The following is a 22,360-nucleotide window of genomic DNA, read 5'->3' as shown; positions in this document are numbered from 1 at the left end:
TTGACTCATTTCTTGACATGAAAAGCATAGTTGATTGGGTAAAGTCTTGTCATCTCGGTTTTCCTAATTCTCCAGCCAAAATAAATCTGGTATTGTGAGATACGTACCATGTATTATCTATTTAAGAAGACGACAACAAAATAGATATATACCAAAATAAAAACGATTGTCACAACCCATGACAAATTATAAAATGTGGGGAGGCAAGTATTTCAAAACCAATTACAATGGAAGCGAATATATTTTCTTCAAAATACAGTTGCTTTAGTTTAAGTCTAAGAACATTCTAATTATATTGAATGTTACGTCTACTCATTTTAAGTATTTCACAATAGACCGGCTTTTATTGTTTCAAGTGTATGTTATGTCGCGAAATCAGGATTTACCTAAAGATAAACCTAGAAAACACCCCCTTCACCTATGTCCGATGGCTGACTGTGACCTACGATGGCCGAGAGCGGCCTGCCATTATTTTGTATAAAATAAAAATGTCATGACACTTTTCGACTAAAAAGTGTCGAGCAAATATTTTTTTAATAAAAAAATCTGTCATGACACTTTTCAGTCAAAAAGTGACATGACATTTTTTACTCAATGAAGGTATATGGAATTTACAGGACTATACGAGTGTCCTATTTCATTTGTGCTTTCTCACGGTCATCAGGTTTTGTGGGATACATTAGAGCTGATAAAACCGTTGTAATTAATTTGTCTGGGTTCAGGTACACAAAGCAGCACATTGCACTATAGCAAAAATTCAGTGTTTCGAAGACTATCCAGCATGTACATGTAAGTATCAACATCGTTGTTTTTAAACAGCACCAAATTAAGCAATAAAGTTTCTATAACATTAATAAGTCGTTTATTTTTTAAACTGGGCAGTGAGATGTTGAAAGACCCAATGTCAAATATATTTCAAAACTCCTAAGGTAAGCACTCCCCAATGAATGTTACACTATAAAGTTCGTCAAACAGGACGCTTTTTGCAATGCATTTTTGCATTTCATATGTAATTAATCAACCTTACACTTGTAATTACTTACCGTAGAGCTCAGAGTACCAGACAATAAAAACTAACGAATCATCCATGTGTAATCAATCGTTACAGGAGACTCTGGTGGTAAGGATACTAATTTTCTCTTCTCTGAAGATATGTTTAATTATAGGGAACTATGCTACAAATATATTATTTCAATAATGTTACTAGCATCACTTATTTAATATTTAAAAATATTTAGGATATTGAGTAGCATTTCTCTTTTTTTTTACAAGCTATGAAAGTTCAAATTCTACGTTTCATTTTGTTCATCAGCATTGTATAAATATTCTCTCATCTCATTGTCAATCCTTTAGGTAGAGCACGATTTATGACGGGAACTATCATTTGTTCTATTTCATATTGTGATAAATACTGTTGTTCGCCGCCTTTCATCAACTTCACCCTGCCGATTAAACCTGAAAACAGAACACCTTCGGTGCTGTATCAAATTGACATTCCTCTCATTTCTCTACCTCACAGTCAAAAATGTGTCATGACACTTTTTGACACATTGTAAAATATGTAAACCGTCATGACGGGTAGATTATTTTTTATTCCAAAACATAAGTATTTGGTAGGAGCTATTAATGTCATACTTTGAATATTACTTGCGCCGAGAAGACTTCCTACCTGGCGATGGGATGGTCTTGGTTTATTGTGCCTATAGGATACTCTAGACAAGAACCCATTTAAATCATTGGTCTAACCACCTGATAACACTTGAGTACAATATTTGAAATTAGGTTTTTTGAATTACTGCATTTGTTTTGTATTTGTACAGGTGATATTATAATCAATTATGATATACTATTTATTTCCATTCTTATTTTCATTTCTAAGTATGAATTCAGTCGTTGTCGGAGCAAACTGCTATTTTCCCACCCCCTCACAACAACGACATGGGTCTTGTACATATAGATCTACTCGTATATAATTCTATCTCGATTATGTCGGTATATGCATGAAATATATACCTTAACGAGAGAAAAAAACTAAGAGAATTATGACAAGAAGAAAGTTGCAAATTGTGACAGTGCTTTTCTACGATGGCAGAAAGCGATCTGCCATTATTATTTATAAAATAAAAATGTCATGACACTTTTTCACGGGCAAATATTTTTTTAATAAAAGAAATCTGTCATGACACATTTTAGTCAAAACATGTCATGACAGATTTGTTTTCCAGATAAATTCCAACACTCTACTCAAATGTTATCCGTTGGGTATAAAAGCTTCCTCTACTGTATTTATGCAATTCACATGCAATGAGATAATGCTGCCATATCGCCAGGTTGGCATTCTTGTCGGCTCATGTTATTTGATACATGGGTAATTTAGTGCTAAGCATATCTTTAATTTGGGTTTGGCGTACACCTCCAGCCGAAGGTCAATAAAACTATGCCCGGCAATGCGTTTGTGGGTCTGATTTTATCATTTATCAATGCCTATTAGTCCGATTTACTATGACGATGGTAGGTACGTCAATACGCCAGCGTCCAATGATGTGTTGACCCTCTACTTCATCCTGATATCCAACACGTCTACGTAGACGTCAATGGTATCAGCTAATTCTGGCGAGTTTTCTAATGATAACGCATGTATCCAGATGTGCAGAGTAAAACCTGAGATCTCTAAAGAATATCAATTTTGAACTTGGATTTATGTAGGTCCACCACATACCGAATAAAATGTCTTTGCTATTGTTACCCTGCTCTGTTTCTAATTGTCATTGTACTTCCTTTGTCCTAGTGACTGCCTCTGTAAATAACTGGTTCTTATCTCCTATTTGATTTTTGACCTCTACAACATCATTTGTGTCTGTATTGTAATGTTGGTAGACCTAGTTTTAAGCCTTACATGGTATGGAAGATATTTATGGTATGCACTTTTTAAGATTTGATTAGTGTTGGAGAATGCACTTGATCAGCATATTCTAGGTGGTAAGGACCTTGTACAGTGATAATAACATTATTGTTCCATCCAAGGAATGTTATAAAACCTAACGCTAGTATTCAAATGCCACACCTAGGTCGTTGTCTTCAGTTACTTTTTGTTCATTTGGGGGAAATCAATACGTGCGGTTTGGTTGGTAATGTTTACATTGTTTTGTATTCCGTGATATTTTCTAATCTTCGGTCCATTTTACTATGTTGTTATTTGACTGGAGGTCGGGTGCTTCTCTATGATATTGACTAGATTACGAAAGAACATATTACAGTAACTAAGAAGTAAGCCACAGCTGTTTTTCATAATACTCCTGTAACCTGAGCGATATATTTGATATTTCGATATTGAGAGAATTATATATTTTGAAATAAATTCCTTCCAGCGTTTGCTGACACACCCAGACAATGGTCGATACATGTAAAAAGGCCTTATTAAGAACCACACGGACGACGAAATATAATGACAGGATTTACTTCAAAATATTTACAAAGTTTCCTCGAATGTAACAATTTTTGTTGATTTGAACCTAGTGATTTAAGATATTTCAACCTTTCCTGCGATACTTTGTTGTCATTCCGAAATTATATAAAAACCAATCTTCCCTAATTTTAAAGTGTATCGTTTTTGGCCCCAACATCCATCAAATATAATATAGTTAGGTGTTAAAATTGTTGAAATCCAGATGTCGAGTGCATCAGTGGTACAATAGGTATGATTCCTGTGTAACATTGCAGCTGCAATTACTATGGTTTCTATCCTAAACATGCATTATGGATATATAAGGATATAACTAAAGTAAATTTAAAGTTTGTTCCAGCTTACGTTCTATTCTTTCTATGATAAAAACGATACAAGATAGGCGAAAAATGAATTCCAGTCGTTTAACTTTGCAAATGATTTCGTAACGCTTGGCTTAAAGATGCTCCACCGCTGACAAATGGTATTTTTTCACTATCAAAAACAGGAGCAGACGATGTAATAATTTTCTTCCGTTGCAAAAGTTACTTATTTCACATCATAACCACCATTGAAAAATTAGAGCTTCTAATTTTACTTCAAGTTAAAAATATGAAAAATAATTAATTGCATCCCGAAAAAATTTCATGGCACTATATTCTATATGGAATGAAGTACTGATTGCGCATGCACCAACGGCGAAATAAATTATTTTATATTATTTTTTGTGTTAATTAGGCATATATATACACGATTAAACACAAATTATTGTTCGAATGATGAATATCATTTATGCTCTGTCGACGGTGGAGCATCTTTAAGAATTTGCTTATGCTTTATTGCTTTTTGTATTTTTTTTAAATTTAATTATTTTTACTTTTTTATTTATTTGATTGTTTTTTCCCAATACTTTATTTCTAATTCTACATTGTGATTAAATCATATTTCTTTTCAAATATATCCGTATAAAACAGTACCGTCTTTCCTCCACCAACAAGCCTGGCATGTCCCTAAATGATCCTGACTGTTAATAGGACGTTAATTTAATAAAGCCAAACGAAACGAAATAAAACAATAAAACAACGTTTCATTAATATCGCAATCCTCATCTATATATCATTCTTCTATCCATCATCATCAGCATCAGCAGCAGCAGCAGCAGCGTGTTCACGATGACGTTTTTTCTAATATGGTAGCTTTCCATCATTTCTTAGGGTAGAGTAACGGCTATCCTGTAATTTTATGTAGTCTTTATGTAGTCTTTATATCACGGTTATTTCCCTTTTGTGGGAAGTGCACAAAATTCTCAAATAATAAAAACAACTACTTTTAATTTGAATCATTATTGATTTTTTCGCGTTGCATTCATGGACACTGATGTATAATGTAATCGAAGTAGATGAAATAACAAATATTTATAGATAAACCATGAAAGAAACAAATAACAGATAACGACATGATTTATGCTTTATTGTGTAATGTATAACTCAAATATGCTTGATATACAAAAATATGAAAACAATTTGTATCACAGAATATCAAAATTATAGTCATGCATTAACGTGAAAGACCACCAGTACATCTTTAATATGTTTGACAAAGCACGTGTCCATGGAAATGATGTATGATACAATTCCTTGGTACTGAACTGCCTGAAATATCATGCTTTTTACGAACTTCATTTAAATATCATAATTTATTTAGCCATGATTGTTATGAAGGATACTTTTTTTATGATTTCGTCGAATCTGTTACAATACAAATAATAGAGAGAAAAGTTGAAGTTCGTTTAGACGAAACATCTTGTCAGTTGGGTCGATAACAACGGAATAGTAATACAATTCATAACTATATTATCATTTGATGTAACAGCAATCAATTTATATTAAACACTCCAATGCATTATACCACTGCAGCTTTGCTAAGTAAATGAATAGCCAATATTCAGTAAACCTATAGCGTAAACCGGATATGATTAATAAATAACCTTGACCTAAATTTAAGACGCCAGCTTGAGTTGAATTTATGCGTTAGAAACATAGTATGTAGCAGATATTCTGCACTCCTACCTCTTTTACTATTATTGGAATAGTTCCCTTACTTTGCCAACACTTCGAAAACACCTATGTAATACCATAACGACAAAACATTACTGGTCCACTATCGGCTGGTTTATACAATGTAGCATGAGGTATATAATACTTTTGTAATAAATGTCAGTGCTACTACATCAACAGGTGTCACAAACATTATATAATACTATCTATATCAACAGGTGTGTCACAAAACATTTTATAATACTATCTATATCACAAAACATATAAAACATTATATATACGCATATCTTTTGAGTTTGATATACAGCATGCATGTATATATAGATATTAAATGGACGGAATTCATGAACAATAACACAATTTCTGAAATATACAAATCAGGAAAAACACTAATGTCGTCTCCAGTTGCTGGAAAACGTGTATAGCATTTTATTTGTACTGGTTTTTTTCTAAATGAAATTTCATCATCTGCTTTACTTCATTACTAAATTACTTTAGTATTTTAACTTAATTGGTAAGACATTGACTTAAAAAAACCATTTACATTTTTTAGCTCACACTGTTTCTGCTATGGTCATGTGTAGTCTTCTCTTGAAAATAATGCGTTTATTTTACGGAATTTGTTCACGGAAAAACGTCATTAATCTGTGATAAATACGTCATTTTCCATTAAAGGGTAATTTTGATGCAACAATCAAATCGTGCATCAACGGTTAGATAGTTTCATAGATGTAAAGATGACATAAATGTCATGATGAGAATATAGCAAAAACTTCCTAAATTTGAGAACGGTTATCACATTTACTTCTGAAACGCAAGTAAGATTTTCACATTTTTCTCGACGAATATTGTAATTACGTTAAACTACTTATACTATGGAATATTTTCTTCTAAAGACATTAATAGTGATGATAAAATGATTACATTATAACAATTACACTTTTAAATATAAACACTGAATGATAAACTACAAGTTTACTACAACACTTCAACGCAGAATACACACGCCTATCTAAAGAAATAAATTAGACGATTATATAAATACACAAAGCACCATATTAATTAAATCAAGTAAGTTCAACCTAATGTACTGAATTGCCACAACATTGGAATGAGGTTACCGTACAATGAAAACGGGTGTGAACACTATCAAATCTGTATCCTTGGATACAAGTGGGATTATATGGCAGATAAATATGTTCATTTACTAATCTTAGTATAGAAATTATAATCATTCTCAACATCTTGACATTGTGTTTACAGTTCATTCCTGCATGTATGAGGAGTGATAGTGGTAGGATGTCATAAAAATAATTCCTGTCCATCAGAGTAATTTCTCTTCGTCGGTTCACTCCCAGTATTGACGGATGGAGTGAAACGAAGGGAAGTAACTCTGTAAGATTAGAATGGCCTCTAAAGTGATTACTTTCTGATTGATGACAATATGCAATAATCGAAAAATCAAATATTTAACTTAAAACTGACGTTTTACTGTCATGCTCAGAAATTTGACGTCAGGCAGTGAAATAAAGATAGAATGACGGATATACACATTGAAATAAAACAAAATCTGTGGCAACACAACTCTTAAATGTACATTTTGCAAACATGTAAAAACGTGACGTTTCCAAGAGATTTACACAGAACACTTACGTAAACACTGGCTCTGTGAGTTTTAATACTGTATCATCTACCATTCGTTCAATTATAAATACACTCACAAATCACACTCGTCCAAATAAATTATTTATGTATACTGTCCTTAGGTTATAATCACAAGGAAAGATAAGTGTAGGTCTAGGAAAGACGAATTAAAAGGTCATAATCTGTAGGCACTTTTTAAGGCTTATATACATAACATTATGTATGTTTTGATACAGATTATAGTCTATAAACCTCTGGTACTCTTGGTTAATGATATATTTATATGTGATATTCTTGTTATGAATGTGTCACGGAAGCTTGGGCCTTGTGTGCGAATTTAGAAAGTCTTTAAAACGCAACTGAAAATAATTCAGTACCTTTACGTTACAAACAACGTATTATTTAAGTGGCATTGTGTTTGTGTTCTTACAAAATCTTTTACAGCTACGAGCATTTTAAGCGTCTGACGCCTAAAAAACAAAGAAACTCTCAAACATTGCTAAATCTATCAATTTGTATATGATGCGTTCAAAGGTTTAAAAATCAAAATCTGATTATTGGCCAATACCATATAAAGGAATTTCACAATTTCATTTTAAAATAATAATTCAAACAAGTGTTAATCAACAGGATTAATCACAAACTTTTTCATTAATGGGTAGTATGTACTAAACAATTATAAAATCATAGAAGACAATAGAGTTAGCCGAAACAAATGACGTGACTTCATCTGGTCTTAATATCTTGGAGATGCCTTAAAACACATTTTGTCAAAAAGGCTATAATGACTGTTGAACTACAATGAAACCTCTTTTGCCGAAATCGTTATTTTAAAGCTTTTTTGAAACCTTTAAACCGGCAATAATACCTTCACAGCTTTCGTAATAACGCTTGTTTATCGTCGTTTTCGCTTGCGAATTAATTGACATAATGACATCATGCCGATATTCAACATAAATAACAACTATATTAAAAAAACAATGTGAGCAGAGCAAGGAAAGGCCTTCCAATTGAGCAATATGACACTTTTTTGAAATATAATAATATACCCTATTGTGTGACACTTAACTAGTGTCAAGAATCGAAGAAGTCGTCCGTTTCTTCTTGCAGTTGTGACTGTCGAGGAGCCGATGCGCTGGGTGGCTTTCTGTTGTATGCATTGTCGAAGCTATCGACGGTGCTGGCACTGTGATAGCGTTGGTTTGTAGTGTCCTGTAGATGTTTCTGCGGACTACAACGTCCCCCCGAGTACACCCTGTCTCCCATCGCAGACCGGTCTTCTCTGCTATTGTTGTTGTCCCCATCTAACCAGGAATCGACTGTCAGGGACACAATAAGTGCAAAATTCATCACTACATAGAACACGAAATCCATCCATTATTAATTTCCTGATATTATATACAGTCGGCTGTTATTACCACTGCGCTATACCTACGGGTTGTTCTGCTAAATTAATCTGAATTATTTAGTGTATATGCATTCACGTATACACATAAACATCAGAGAGGACGCATAAACATTCAAAATGACGTAGATTGAAATGACCATTAAATTGAATACTGTACTATTGGAACCTATCAAGCTTAGTTTAGTGATATAACATAATATATGGCAAACGATGAAATGCACAATATGGAGGATTTTTTAAGGTATTTTCATTTTGAAAATATTGTCTAAATTAAATGGCTGGAAACATGATCTTGTAGTGAACTAGAACCTAACATCAAGCATGGTAAACATTACGATATACCGTATAAATCAATTTTGCTTAAAAAAGCATTTTCACTTGCTTACTGGCATTGAAATTGCTTCATCAGCCAATAAAGGAAAACATGACGTCGCCGTGTGTAACGTCAATTCTAATTGGCTTATATAACAGCGTAATAATTCCATTGATAGAAAATAGTCCCATAATGAATTTAGAATGTTAAAGAGTACACAAAGATTTCTGTGCTTTGTCCCCATAACACAACAAGAATTCCACGTAAGTGGATGTGTCGCCTACACAGCATTACAAAAATAGTTATTTACAGTTGAAATTATTGTTAATAATTAGGTAAAGTTATCAAGTCCCATAACTTTTGCAAATACTGATTGATTTTTAGAAGTATCGAACCCATGTATGATCTCATTGATATAAAACAACATACCAAATTTGGTTGAAATCGGACAATAAATACTAGATTTATCGAGCGGTAACTATGTTTCGACGATTTTAAAGTCCCGTAACTCATGCAAATATTGACGGATTTCGACCAGTGTCGAACCCATCTAAGATCTCATTAATATAAAGCAATATACCAAATTTGGTTGAAATCGGTTTTTTAAATACTAAAGTTATCGAGCAGAAATCATGGATTTATCTGTTTTGACGAATTTATAGTCCCATAACTCTTGCAAATATTGACGGATTTTAGCTATTATGAAACACATCCGAGATCTCATTGATATGAAACAATTTATAAAATTTGGTTGAAATTGGACAATAAATATTCAAGTTATGGAGCGAAAACCATGAATTTATCTGTTTTGACGATTTTAAAGTCCCGTTAATCTTGCAAATTTTAACGGATTTTGACCATTATTGAACCCATCCGAGATCTTATTGATATAAAGCAATAGACCAAATTGGTTGAAATCAGACAATGAATACTAAGTTATTGCATGGAAACCGTTTCCCGGACGCCGACGCCGACATAGTGATACCTAAGTGTCGCCCTTGCGTTGCAGGCGACACAAAAGTTATATCAAATTTAATCCGTAAATAAAAGACCAATATAATGACGTTTGCCTTAATCTGGCTATAACGCCTTGATGTAAAACATCTAACTCACCATCGTCAGCATTGTATTGGTCATCTTTCTCTACCTCCAGAATGCCTAGGTCTGCTTGTTCTGCTTGCTTCATGCGTTGGGCCTAACAAAGACAGTTACAAATGTATATATATAGGTGCTAAGTGACAGCGTTCTCTGTACGGTTATTTCAAAATTTATCAAAATACATCTTATTCTTGGAATATGTCAGACAGTAAAATAAGCTTACCTTTTCTCTGGCTCTTCTAGCACGCTCCTCTCGCATTTTTTGTTTTTCTTTAATTTCATTTAGTTTAGCGAGTCGTAAGGTTTCAGCTGACTGCATTTTCTGTAAAATGAACATACATATATAACATTCAAAACACATCTATTTTTGTACATTACAAAGCAATATCTTAGAACGTTCTTTTATTTGTTTCTTCAATACGTCATATAACTATTTCTTTTATACCTACACGTGTAATACTGGCTGGTCTAGGGCAATACACTCATGTCGCCTGAGGCTGTATTGCATGGCTACCCATGCATTAAATCCTCGTGACGTCACGGCGTCAACAAAATCTCTATTTCCTCGGTAAAATTTTAACATTTTTTTCACAAAATTGACTGGTTTTACTATAAAAGACGGAATTTGTGTTGAAAATATCACGTAATTTTTCATGTATGGAAATTGACTTCCAGTCGTGGATTTCTTCGAATTTATTTCAAAATGGCGGGATATTATAGTTGTAAAATTGCAGTAAAACGTCGTGGTATGAAAGAAAAATACTCTTTCATAAGTGGATATGAAGGATAGGGATATTTTACCCTCGGGGTCATAAAATGTTGAAAAACCCTCGGCATGTCTCTGGTTTTACTATATTTTGTGACCCTCGGGTAGAATATCCCTATCCTTCATATCCACATATGAAAGAGTCTTATAATAATAGAACACCATTATTGAAGTATCGTACGACTGACTTCAATTAACATCCTTGGCTCTTGACTCTTACCGTCTGCTCTTGCTCCTGCATCTGTTGTAACTCGAAGTCTTTAGCTGCCATCAACTCTCGTCGCCTCTTTGAGGATTTTCTCGAAGCACTCACTTTACGTTGAAGTTCCTGGGCAATTAAAGTAATAGATTATAATGCAAGAAGCGTTTTAATATGTTTTCTATTAATCAACAAAATTTGTAATTTGTTTCATGTTTTTAACGGCATCTATACAGACCATGTGATTAATTTTATATTCACCAATGTGAATACTGAAAGACTAAGATATGGAAACATTCTTCCCGTGGTTGATACTAAACAAACTATAATTATCTATTATTTTTCTATCCACGGTCAATGTTTTTTTTCTAATGTTAATATAACCATGTATTGACCGTATAGAAATGGTATAATTTGTAATTTGTTAACAGTCTTCATGTTTATGATTAGTGCATAGGCTGTAACTTTAAATGTCTTAATATTATCCAAATAATTTCCCAAATATGTAGCTATTGTTCGGTTACCAAGGAGACTAAATAACATTTTATATCATAATGCAGCGGTACCTGTTATCAGATTTATATATCATTATACGATTGGTGTATTAATTATTAATAGAATAAACTTCCGGTATGAAGGTATTGTACCCACTAAAAGCCTTGTATGCTAAAAGCATTTAAATCTTTAATGTGGTAAATGGTCGATAACTGGCCATGTAGGTAAAGTTAAATCTCCTCTGTAGCACGAAATCAATACTGTCGGCACGATATAGCTATCGTCAATTATCAGTAAGTACCTATCCGAATGTATTAATCCATGTACTACCAACACTACCAACTATAATGTATTCAAGGCCTGTATATGGCTCTGTAGTCGCTGGTTCAGGCAGGATCTATTCTCTATAGAAGCGTTTGGACTTTCTAACTTTAGAAATCATCGCAAACATCTGCAGATTTGCTTACATTCCCTTGAAAACCTGTTTCGATATCATTTCATTATTTTAAATCTACAATGTTGCTCATCATTCAATGGTTATAGGACCTTCAACAAAGTAAGTCATACAAAGTCAGTGTTTCTAAGGGAAGTTTTCATCAATTTAAAATAATGGTTATTCAAAAACTTACTAGAGAGTGTTAGATATATGTTGTGATCACATTTCAAGGTTTATGATAATCTGTAATACACGTTAAGCTGTGTGGTACATATGACCACCAGCCGACGTATTCAGTATAATCAATTATTCACGTGTGTATACACAGCCTGCACGATGTCTGTATGAAGGTGTGCTATAACCAGCACGGTCCACACAATGCCTTGTATTTCACCGATCCGTACACGTTAATAAAATGTTGACGGTAGTGTGAAAACCACACCTGAAAAATCTATAATTAATATCAATTGTTGGAGTCAACGTTATTGCAGTATTCAAAGAATGACAATAGCAGGAACAATGCATTGTATCCATACATTGTACCTTATAATACTGTTTTATAATTACTTCTCGTCAACAATACCGTCATGATGTAACATTGCCGAATGCTCTGATTCATACTGTCATCTCGCCTAGCGTTATATAAATGACCGTTCAATGACTTCTGTAACATTATCATGATATTATACCAACAGCTTTTATTAAACACTATTTCTATCGTCGGCAATGCAATCTCAGTTTCTCATCGATCTAAAGATGGATTCGTCATTGCAACACCTGTAACCTGGTCATTGCTAGTCCATCACTATGCATGTAAATACCGCACAAAAATAGCGAATACCAGCATGATAAAAATATTCTTCGCAAAGATTAAAGAGAGGAGAAATATTGAAAACTAACAACTACTACGAGTTTCTACAAAGACGTTGACAGTCGAAGTACTTAGGTGAATAGCGCAAAGTGGTTTTGAAGAACAAACGTTCTGTGTTCGATATCAATCGGGTCCGGGTCAGAGTCTCAAATAAGATATGAGATGGTACTTCATCTAGCAAGAGGGGGGGGGGGGGTCATTCCGAAGCGTATCATCATAGCGACTGCCCAAAATGGGTTTTGAATTTGCGACACATAGGTGAAGCTGTGATAACTTAATTACTGTTACTTAAATATTCAGAAATACTCTGGAATTTTATTTCGGTACTATGATATTAATTTAGTATTTTTATTTGTATTAAACTAATGTTTATCTCAGTTAGTGGTCATATAGATTGTTTTTGGGTTTTTTTTCACATACAAAAATATACGATACCTTATCACGCTTTTCGTCTGCAAGTCTTTGCTTTTCTTTCAGAAGCTCTGGTGTAAGTATTGGCATGTTCAACGGTTCCAGTCGCTAAAATAAACAAACACCGTGATAAATAACAGTGACGATCGTATACATATAAAATACTGAGTTGATAAATGAAGCAGACATTACAGAAAAATAGGTAACTAGATTACAAATACGTGTTTACATTAATGTTATAACGAATGACCGATACCAAATGGCGTATCACTTAAAATGAAAAGTTATTCATTTATTCATTTTATTTTCATCATTGTTTTACTATTATTTCTTTTTCATTATCATTATTAACTTTATTTATGTATCTATCTTTAACTATCATTGATAATTCCCGTTGTATAACCAGGCTATCAATCCTTATGTTGTACTGTACGGCTATATCATATGCCCATCTACCTTCAGTTTAATAGGCGGATGTTTGGCTATCAAGCTTTCTTTTGTATCCCCATCCATCCCAACTGCAAAACTGATAGACTTGGGGAAGGCTGAAAGTATACACATACATTACAGTGAAATAACAGAGTCAGTGGATACGTTATGTGTTACTTAAGTAAGAATAGTGACAAAACTAGTGATGGATTAAACAATGCAAATGTAATAGAACAAAAAATCCAAATAATATATATGACAGACACATTTCGCTAGAGTATAAATAATTGAAGAGGATCGGGTTTAGGGAAACAAGCCTTACACCTTTCCATCTGACAAAAAGATCTTTGATAGTATAAAGTTATGAAATTCCAAACAAAATACATGAACATGGTTGTCAGTAACGACACATACACCGGTACATAGCAATCAACGTTATAGTTTATTCTCTTTCACATTTACAGTGCATAGATATATACATAAAATATAAATATTTTGACGTTCTTTGTTATAAATCAAACTTTCCATTGTCTAAACATATGAATACATAACATTTCATTAAAAAAGAACAAACTTTTTCTGTAAATAATCCTCTAAAAAGTAAAAAGTTTCTTGAAAGTGCCAACGTTGGTGGTATTCATTAACTCATTCATCAGGTTTGTTTTTTATTTTGTCTTTTCCAAAAGTAGTTATCTATAAAAGAAAACATATACCACTACCACGGTATCTAGATTATGGTGGGCATTGAGCTAAGCAAGTTATAAAATTCGCCACCAATGTCGAGATTTTCAATGCGGACATATTCTTTCTTCATAAGTAATATCTGCCATCTAGCAGTTTCAACTATGAATTTGTGGTTGATGGTCTCAAGAGTAGGTTTAATAAAGATCAATTATATGCGACAGGAAAAGTATCAACGAAATGAAATAAATATGTTACTTAAGGCCTATACTCATACCTGTTCTATTATAACGTGTAATCAAGAGATAATACCTTAGGAAGCGATACATGTATTAGAAAATTGCCTATTTCCCAAGCCATATCTTTAAACCCAAATCTGAATTGATTTTCAATGGACATTTTGTTAAGTAATATTTATAATACCTGCACTTAATCTAGTTGACGAAGAGTGTGAAAGGGAAGTGAAGTGACATATGGTACACATGGTATGCACAATCTGGCAAATGTCATGGCGTGTTACAAACGCTTTATTTGTTAACGTGAACTGCACCTTGCGTTGGATTAATGCCATATAATCCCAAACCTTAACTTACTTGTACTGTTGATTAGAAAGTTCTATGTAACACGTGAAGTTATATATGTATTCCAAGATGATTTTAAGCCATGAAGACATTTATGCGTTACTTAGAAATAACTTTGTCAAACAACACAACAACACAAAACAATAAGATTTTCCACCGATAGGAAATTATTTCATTCCATAAAATTGAACGTCGATTGGTTGTTCCATGGTGGCATAATGGAATCATCGTGACATTTTGGTCATAAAGTTATCTCGTCATATATTAACTGACAGCAGAAATATGCCACCATAATGTATTATGTAAAACGTATCATATACATTGGTTGATATAGCAACTAGTACTTCCATAGGACGATCATCACCATCGGACGATACAAACTTTTCCTAAATTGCTATAAAATGAGACGGTAGTTTTGATTGGTCAATGAAACTAACCTGGCTGGTTGTTTGTGATGACATCTTCTCGGTTGGCGTTTGTGTCTGTAGTTTTCTGGCTTTGTTTATTTTTTGCGTTATTTTCCTTCACAGCTACGGGATGACCATTGGCTAAACCTTTGTTTTCATTGTCAATAGGTTTATCACGTGGTGTGTTTGTTGACCCTCCCTCTTGGGGGAGGTGGGATGGCCCACAGCCCATACCGAGACTCTGTGACACGGGTGATTAGGTGATAATATTAGCTTGTGATGGTGATTGGTCTATATAGCGTGTCCCCACAGAGATACGACAGGTAACATGGTGGTCGCTCCTAGTTACATCTGGCAACAGTCTGAAAAATATATTTTTAAATATAAAATTCACATGCATGAAATATATTACAGGACCTGAAATAAAGCTCATTAAATTGATCACCAAACATAAAACCTCAAAGACAGTATAAACTATATTGCAATGTTAACACTGACTTATAGAAATGCAATGTATATTGTTTATATAGTTGTGGCATGTCTGTAACTTACGCCGATATACATTTATATTAAAACCCTTGATACAAACTAAAATCTTTGATCACATTTTGCTGAAAAACACAACCACGTCATGTTACCAAGTATTAATATATCGGGTATCACAAAACAAATTAATTGATAACACGTTTTGTCATTTAGGAATATCAGAAAAGAAATTATGCGGCAACTTATTTTATAAATTGTTTCGGAGTATTTTTTACATATTTTATGGGATACGCGAGACCTAGTTCACGAGTGTGCATTTCGAAAGAGTGTATCAGAATACAAATCAAACAACATATACGCATCTTCAGATAATATGCCATCCCATTCCAGATAGCTGCTATATAATCACGTCCGTTTTGATGGTTTATGATGAAGCATTATCCTTCTGTAATATTTCTAGACACTATTGTAACAAGGTGCATATTTTGTCATTGTAGAGCTATGCTACTTAAACACTGTGTCGTGAAAAGCTATGCGTTCCCAATCAATGCACCAAACAAATGCTGTCGATACATAATTTGTTCCTGTTACATAAATACATCAAAAAACAAGCAAACAATAGGATATCGAGAAAATAAATTAGCTTTCCGCCCACTTCCTCTAACCTACAAGGCGTGCCTTACATAAACCAAACACGTATGTCTATACGAAAATACAGTATCCATGGTAGTATTACCAGATACTTCATCAACAAATTTGTGTCCATTGACACATGTGATTCATATTTGGGGAGATGCCTTGTAAAGGCTACGTATGTTTGTTGCCCAATTCCCGTTGTCGCTAAAATCTGGACATAAAGATATTCAACAATGATGATTATTCAATATATTTGTCTACAAAATGCCAGTGGATTACTTTTCAACACCCAATAACCCAGGATCTATATTTCGACAAAGATGTTTTAAGTTACTGCAACTTCAAAACAGTCATTTACGATGTACATGTAATAGGGTTCTGTAAAAAGTTGTAACGTTAAATTTGTAGTAAGTCCCATGTTACCTTGTGTAACTGGTAATACCGTTCTACTTAGAGAATCCAATATCGCAAACAGAAATCAATAGGTGTTTATTTGATGGTGATTCAAAGTTGTACTTTGTCCAGAAAATGAGTTGATGTTTTTGGAAAATTGACGAGATCCCATATTGATTTGGTTTCAATGGTAACGTTCGATTGTTGTCAGTGGAAACGTTGTCGTGCTTTAGACTACAATGAAATCCAATCTGTTACCATAAGATCGATATCGAATAAAAAGGGACTGAACAGAATACATACACCATAATTATACTTACATACCAATGCAATTAAAGAACTTGTGGGTTTATGTTTTATATAGATTCTGTACCAGGTTCGATGGAGCAAACAAAAGAGGATGTGTCGGATTTCAAATACGTTCCGGACAGTGCTCTATAAAAGTGTGTGTTCCAACATACCCTACTCGGTGACATTATACTGACAACGGGCAAACCAGTCGTCCCGCTCTCTTTATGATAAACGCTAAACAGGAGCAGAAACAAACCACTAATTTTATAGACCATGGTGTGTCTCGAGTATTGAGGAAATATCCCTAGGTTTGGCATGATAGAGAGTCGCGGAATAGAATTTCATTTTGTATGGCATATCCATGTTACGTTCGATATCAATTAGTTTGAAATAATGTGCAAGATATTATCAGAAAAATTATTCGCATTGTTAAAATGTTGCTTGAATCAAGTTCTTTGCTTTCATAAAAATACTTTCATTGTAGCAGTATGCTGTTGGGTAGAATGAATATTCCTGGCATTCCATGGAATCCTAAATGATAGAATGTTGCAGGCATTTTACGGATACATTTTACTAGTATATGATTCATATTTCGATATACCAAAATATTACATGATTTGCTTAGGTACTGAGAGGGTATCCTTTATATGATTAGGTTTACAAAATTGTTTGGGTCCCGATGATGGAGTGTTGTGTTCAAATATTTTTTAAACTTTATGAGAATGTTCAAAGTTTGAATGTTATCATGAGAAACCTGTTGTGATAACCTTGGGCTGAATTACTTCATATGTTAGGAGATCTGATGTAAGAGTTTTCACGCCAGGCTTCACACTGTCGATATGTCTATAAGTATATCATTAAAGCAGTAATTTAAACTTAATGGTGCACTTGAACGGTAAACACAGACAGTTAGTCATTCCTCGTATTATTGAGTCGAGATATTCGCGTTTTAATTGCAAAACTTAACCATGCGTTTATGACACATTATACATGTCTTTTTATCTGCCGATGCACGCTGTTTTTTTTTGTTTTTTTTTTTTTTTACAAATATAACCTTGTGTGAAATATAACTTCCTTCATTAGTATCTCTTATTAGTTTCAGGCGTCATCTCTTGAATCGTTGGGTTTTATTTACAGTCTTGAATTCGATGTGAATCTGTTTAGGAATACCTAACCCGTCATCTACCTAACTGATATGACACAATAACTCCACCGGGCACCATTCCTTCATTGGCGAAATAACTCTTTGGACGCAACAACTTCATTGTGCAAAACTTCTTAGGGTATTCCTTAATCACTCCTTAATTGGGCACAACTTCCTTGGGCACACAAACTTAATTGGACGCAACATCTTATTGGACACACCAACTTCATTAAGCACACAAACTTAACTGATCGCAAGAATTTCACTCTGCATAACTTCATTGGGCACACACAAACTTAATTGGCCGAAATAACTTCATTAGACACCAATTCTTAATTGAACATAACTTCTTTGAGCATGAGTACACAAACTTAATTGGGCGAAACAACATCACTGGGCACAACAACTTCCATGGGAACAAACTTTATAAAAACACCACTTCTTCATTGAGCAATTCACTTAGCAAGACAATTTAAGTAAGCATCACTATTTCACTTGAAAATGCTCTGACCATCACTTCTAATGTGAGTGTTACGTTTATAACAATTTTATCAACACGAACCAGACGCTGATGTCATCATGCATGGGGTGACATTTGGACTCCACACGCGTCCCGATACGACCTTTAGTTGTTAAGTCTGGAATAACACCGCACTTAACAATCTAACATAACTCCACTTCCAAATTTACCTAAATATAGTGCAATATATAAACTAGGTATATGGAGATAATATCCTTGCAATTACATTTCATTTAGTTCGAATTATTCTGACGTTCTAGCGTCTTTTTATATAGGCCTCGAGTCGGACCAATGGCTATAGAATGACAGCGGACTACCTTCCATTGTGAGTTGGAAAACCAACTCCATTTTGAATCCTTACTAACCTTCACACTAAAAAACGTCTGAAAGCTTGCACATCTATTATTGCACTTTGCCATAATAATGAGGACTTTTACCACACCATCGCCCTTGCATCGCCCGTCGGAATGAAGGAAGGGAGGTTGTAGAAAATGCTTCTTGTCTGTCAGTCCGTCCAAACAGAAGAGGCATCAGCACAAAGAATCGATTTTTAATACCATTCAAATAATTTAATAGAATATTTCTGTCTGTCCATTAGCCTATTTGATCATCTGCAATTAATTTACAAAATTACAAACTTTTCGACATAAGAGAATATGATATTAGAACGAATTTAAGTTCTGTCAGTTCATCGAATTTCGCAAAAGTGAACAGCATATAATCCCGAAATCCGTTAGACGATTTTTTTTCAAAAACATATTGATTAATAATGGTTTATACGTGATTTATTAAGTTGTCATTTACATTAAAAAAATTTAGTCCGTTATAAATAAAGATTGTATGCATATTTCGCCACCGTCCAGCCACTCGACCCCAGATTTGGTCTTGGATATTTCTGGCTTTGTTATCGTGCTTAATCATCATAAACAAACATATAACACTTCGGCGGTTATTGTTAACCCAGATCGATCATGATGCCATTAACTTTAAAATAGTACTAGACAAACACATCCACTAGCTTGGTAATAAAAAACATTACAGAGTCATTGTACTGCAGAACTGAGAAAGGTGGTAATGTAGGTCAGATCTCAGTTTCACGAACATTCCATAACTTAAAGAATCTCCTTAACTTAAAATCCTTCATAGTAAAGTATCATAAATGTTAAGGAACAACAATTATGTTAAGGAACTTTCCTTAACTTCTGAAATGCTTCTCTATGAATGATTTTAATTTAAGAACTTCTCATGGTAAAGAATGTTCGTAAAGCTGGACCAAGGGAAGGGTCCAATGTGGAACGTTGCCGTTGAGTATGATGTATACATGTGTTGAATAAATCTTGATCATAATATTCCTAAGCAGTTCACAGTATCCGAATAACTTTTTAAAAATCAATACCTACACACTGTAAACAATACAATAGCATCGCGTGACATGCGGCCTGTTAAGATATTATCAATTAGCGTGATATATTGGCTTATAAATAATGATATAATCTTAGGGAAATATACAAGTAAGGCATCCGGATCTATATCCAGAACATACACGTACCTGGGTATACAAATGTATAGTAAATTGGGGCCTATTTAGCAATTATCATACCTTCACAATTGTATTAATAGTAAATTGATGCAGTATCGATAGAGTATTAATGGATTTTTTTCGGTTCCATGAAATAAAATATAATCGCTGAACGTGTTCAACATGCACTTACCAGAAATATATTTAAGACATGGTATGTTTTGTTAGCATCGTATATGAATGTTCACCAACAGACATGTCATACATGTGTGTACAGCAAGCGTACAAATGTAACTACTGTATTATATACACACACATACGCTACCGTTATACTGACCAGATCTCGAAGCACATACAAAGGTGGTAAAAAACTAACCATTATCACAAAAATATATCTAATGTAACATATATGATGTTATGGACTTGTATATGAGTAAAAAAAGTATACCTTACCTTTAGGCCCGGACGTATTGAGTACTAATGTGTTGTAGTCGACACAGGTAAACACATGTAATCCGTCGGAAATGGTATGTCACATTTCATCGAGTTCAACTCGGGGTGCCTGGTATACGTCACAAGGGTAGCATGGCGACGCGTAAATAAAGTAAATGAATCATTTCACGGCGTGGGCCAGACCAGTAGTGGCCATTTAAACTTTTATGAATTGACTTAAAAGTCTCGAAATACGTACCTGTGCCGCGTGGTACACTTTAAAAGGACCTATATCTAATATAAATCGCGAGTACATTAAATAGCGGTTATATAATCCACTTTGAATGATTACAAGAACTTATTTATAGAATTACAATTGTTTAAAAGAGATTCATATATTCTATATTTACTTTATTATTTTTTCTCTCCTTGTGTACATAATTCCTAACTAAACTACAGTATGGCGAGGACGATGTTAAATGGAAATATAAATGTATTTACTAGCTAACCCCGATTCGTTGTGCTGTGTCTACATTTGTAATTCTAACTTATTTAATGAGAATATATCCAGAGAAAATAAAGGATTCTTTGGTGTGTGGATTTATCAAAATAATGCACACAATGCGTTAACAACTTTCTGTTATACAGATACAAATTGATCAATGATGGATGCTTTGCGCCGGGATACCGTAACTGCATGATGTTATAGAGAGCTATAAAATAGATATAAATTCTCCTCCAACAATGAGTATATTATCATCACAGTGTCAATGTTAAACAACCTAACCACGCTAACCTCTCCAATCAGGCGAAAAGGCAACGTTCATGTATGGTTTTCTCGTTTATCTTATAACGTAGAGACGATTGTTGGTGTATTATGTAATCTAAGCAATCGATAATACTACAAAAACGTACATTTTAAAGCAATTTAAAGCAAAAAAAGAGATAAATTAAATAAAAAATAAATAAATGGGGAAAAACTGTGCTCAGACATGTGATTATGTGAAATAAAATACCTTCTTATCTTTTGTTGAAAGGACAGTATTATTATTTTAAGACTACTTTTTGTGCGGTTCCAGTAGAAATTGATTTTTATTGAAACTGATAAGTGAGTCATTTTTCGTTATTGCAAGACTTTGTCAAATATCAATTAACATAAATCCATAAAATGTTAATTGTATTTTTAGCCGTTTTTTAAATACCAAGAATCATTTTAGTCGGATACTTATATGTATAGTCCACTAAAAATAGGATTTTACCCAAGTAATATTGAAAAAGATATTTTTTTTTTCGCTTTCGTAAAAACAAATCGTTAGTGTATTTTCGACCCCCAAAAAATCATTAAAAATACTGTAGTTGCTTGCTGAACCAAATTTGAAGTCAAATATAAACTTAAATAGTATTCGGTATTACGAGATAGTAGAAAACCACTGCATTACGTTAACATTAATTAAAGAAACGTTATCATACGTAGTGGAAAAAAGTCAGTTTGAACCAATATACGGTGAAAGTATGAGACTGTATCAGCCGTATTCCGACATTGAACCTAGCGTATAATAAGCTTGTGTTTGATTGTTTATACATTAAATTTTGATAATCAAGAAGACAATAGATACTTACTGAGTGGGATGTTTTGATAATTGAAATATTTCACCCCAACTCTGCCTGATTCAAGACTCAGTCTACATTTTGTAAAGTCCA

The 22,360-nt window shown here is 33.6% G+C and overlaps 1 protein-coding gene across 1 annotated transcript; it reads right to left on the bottom strand.

Moving 5' to 3' along the window:
• Positions 1-4,895: 4,895 nt before the first annotated feature.
• LOC138318746 (ensconsin-like) lies at positions 4,896-20,806 on the bottom strand. Its single transcript, XM_069261408.1, has 8 exons — positions 20,681-20,806; positions 15,269-15,600; positions 13,597-13,685; positions 13,165-13,248; positions 10,949-11,056; positions 10,186-10,284; positions 9,978-10,059; positions 4,896-8,462 (listed from the first exon to the last, which is right to left on the bottom strand). The coding sequence occupies exons 2-8, from the start codon at positions 15,468-15,470 to the stop codon at positions 8,218-8,220; spliced, it is 909 nt and encodes a 302-aa protein (XP_069117509.1). The 5' UTR covers positions 15,471-15,600; positions 20,681-20,806; the 3' UTR covers positions 4,896-8,217.
• Between the last annotated feature and the right edge of the window lie 1,554 nt (positions 20,807-22,360).

This window comes from Argopecten irradians, chromosome 3, assembly GCF_041381155.1.
Source record: "Argopecten irradians isolate NY chromosome 3, Ai_NY, whole genome shotgun sequence".
Lineage (NCBI taxonomy): Eukaryota > Metazoa > Mollusca > Bivalvia > Pectinida > Pectinidae > Argopecten > Argopecten irradians.
This window is presented reverse-complemented; position numbering and strand designations above follow the sequence as displayed.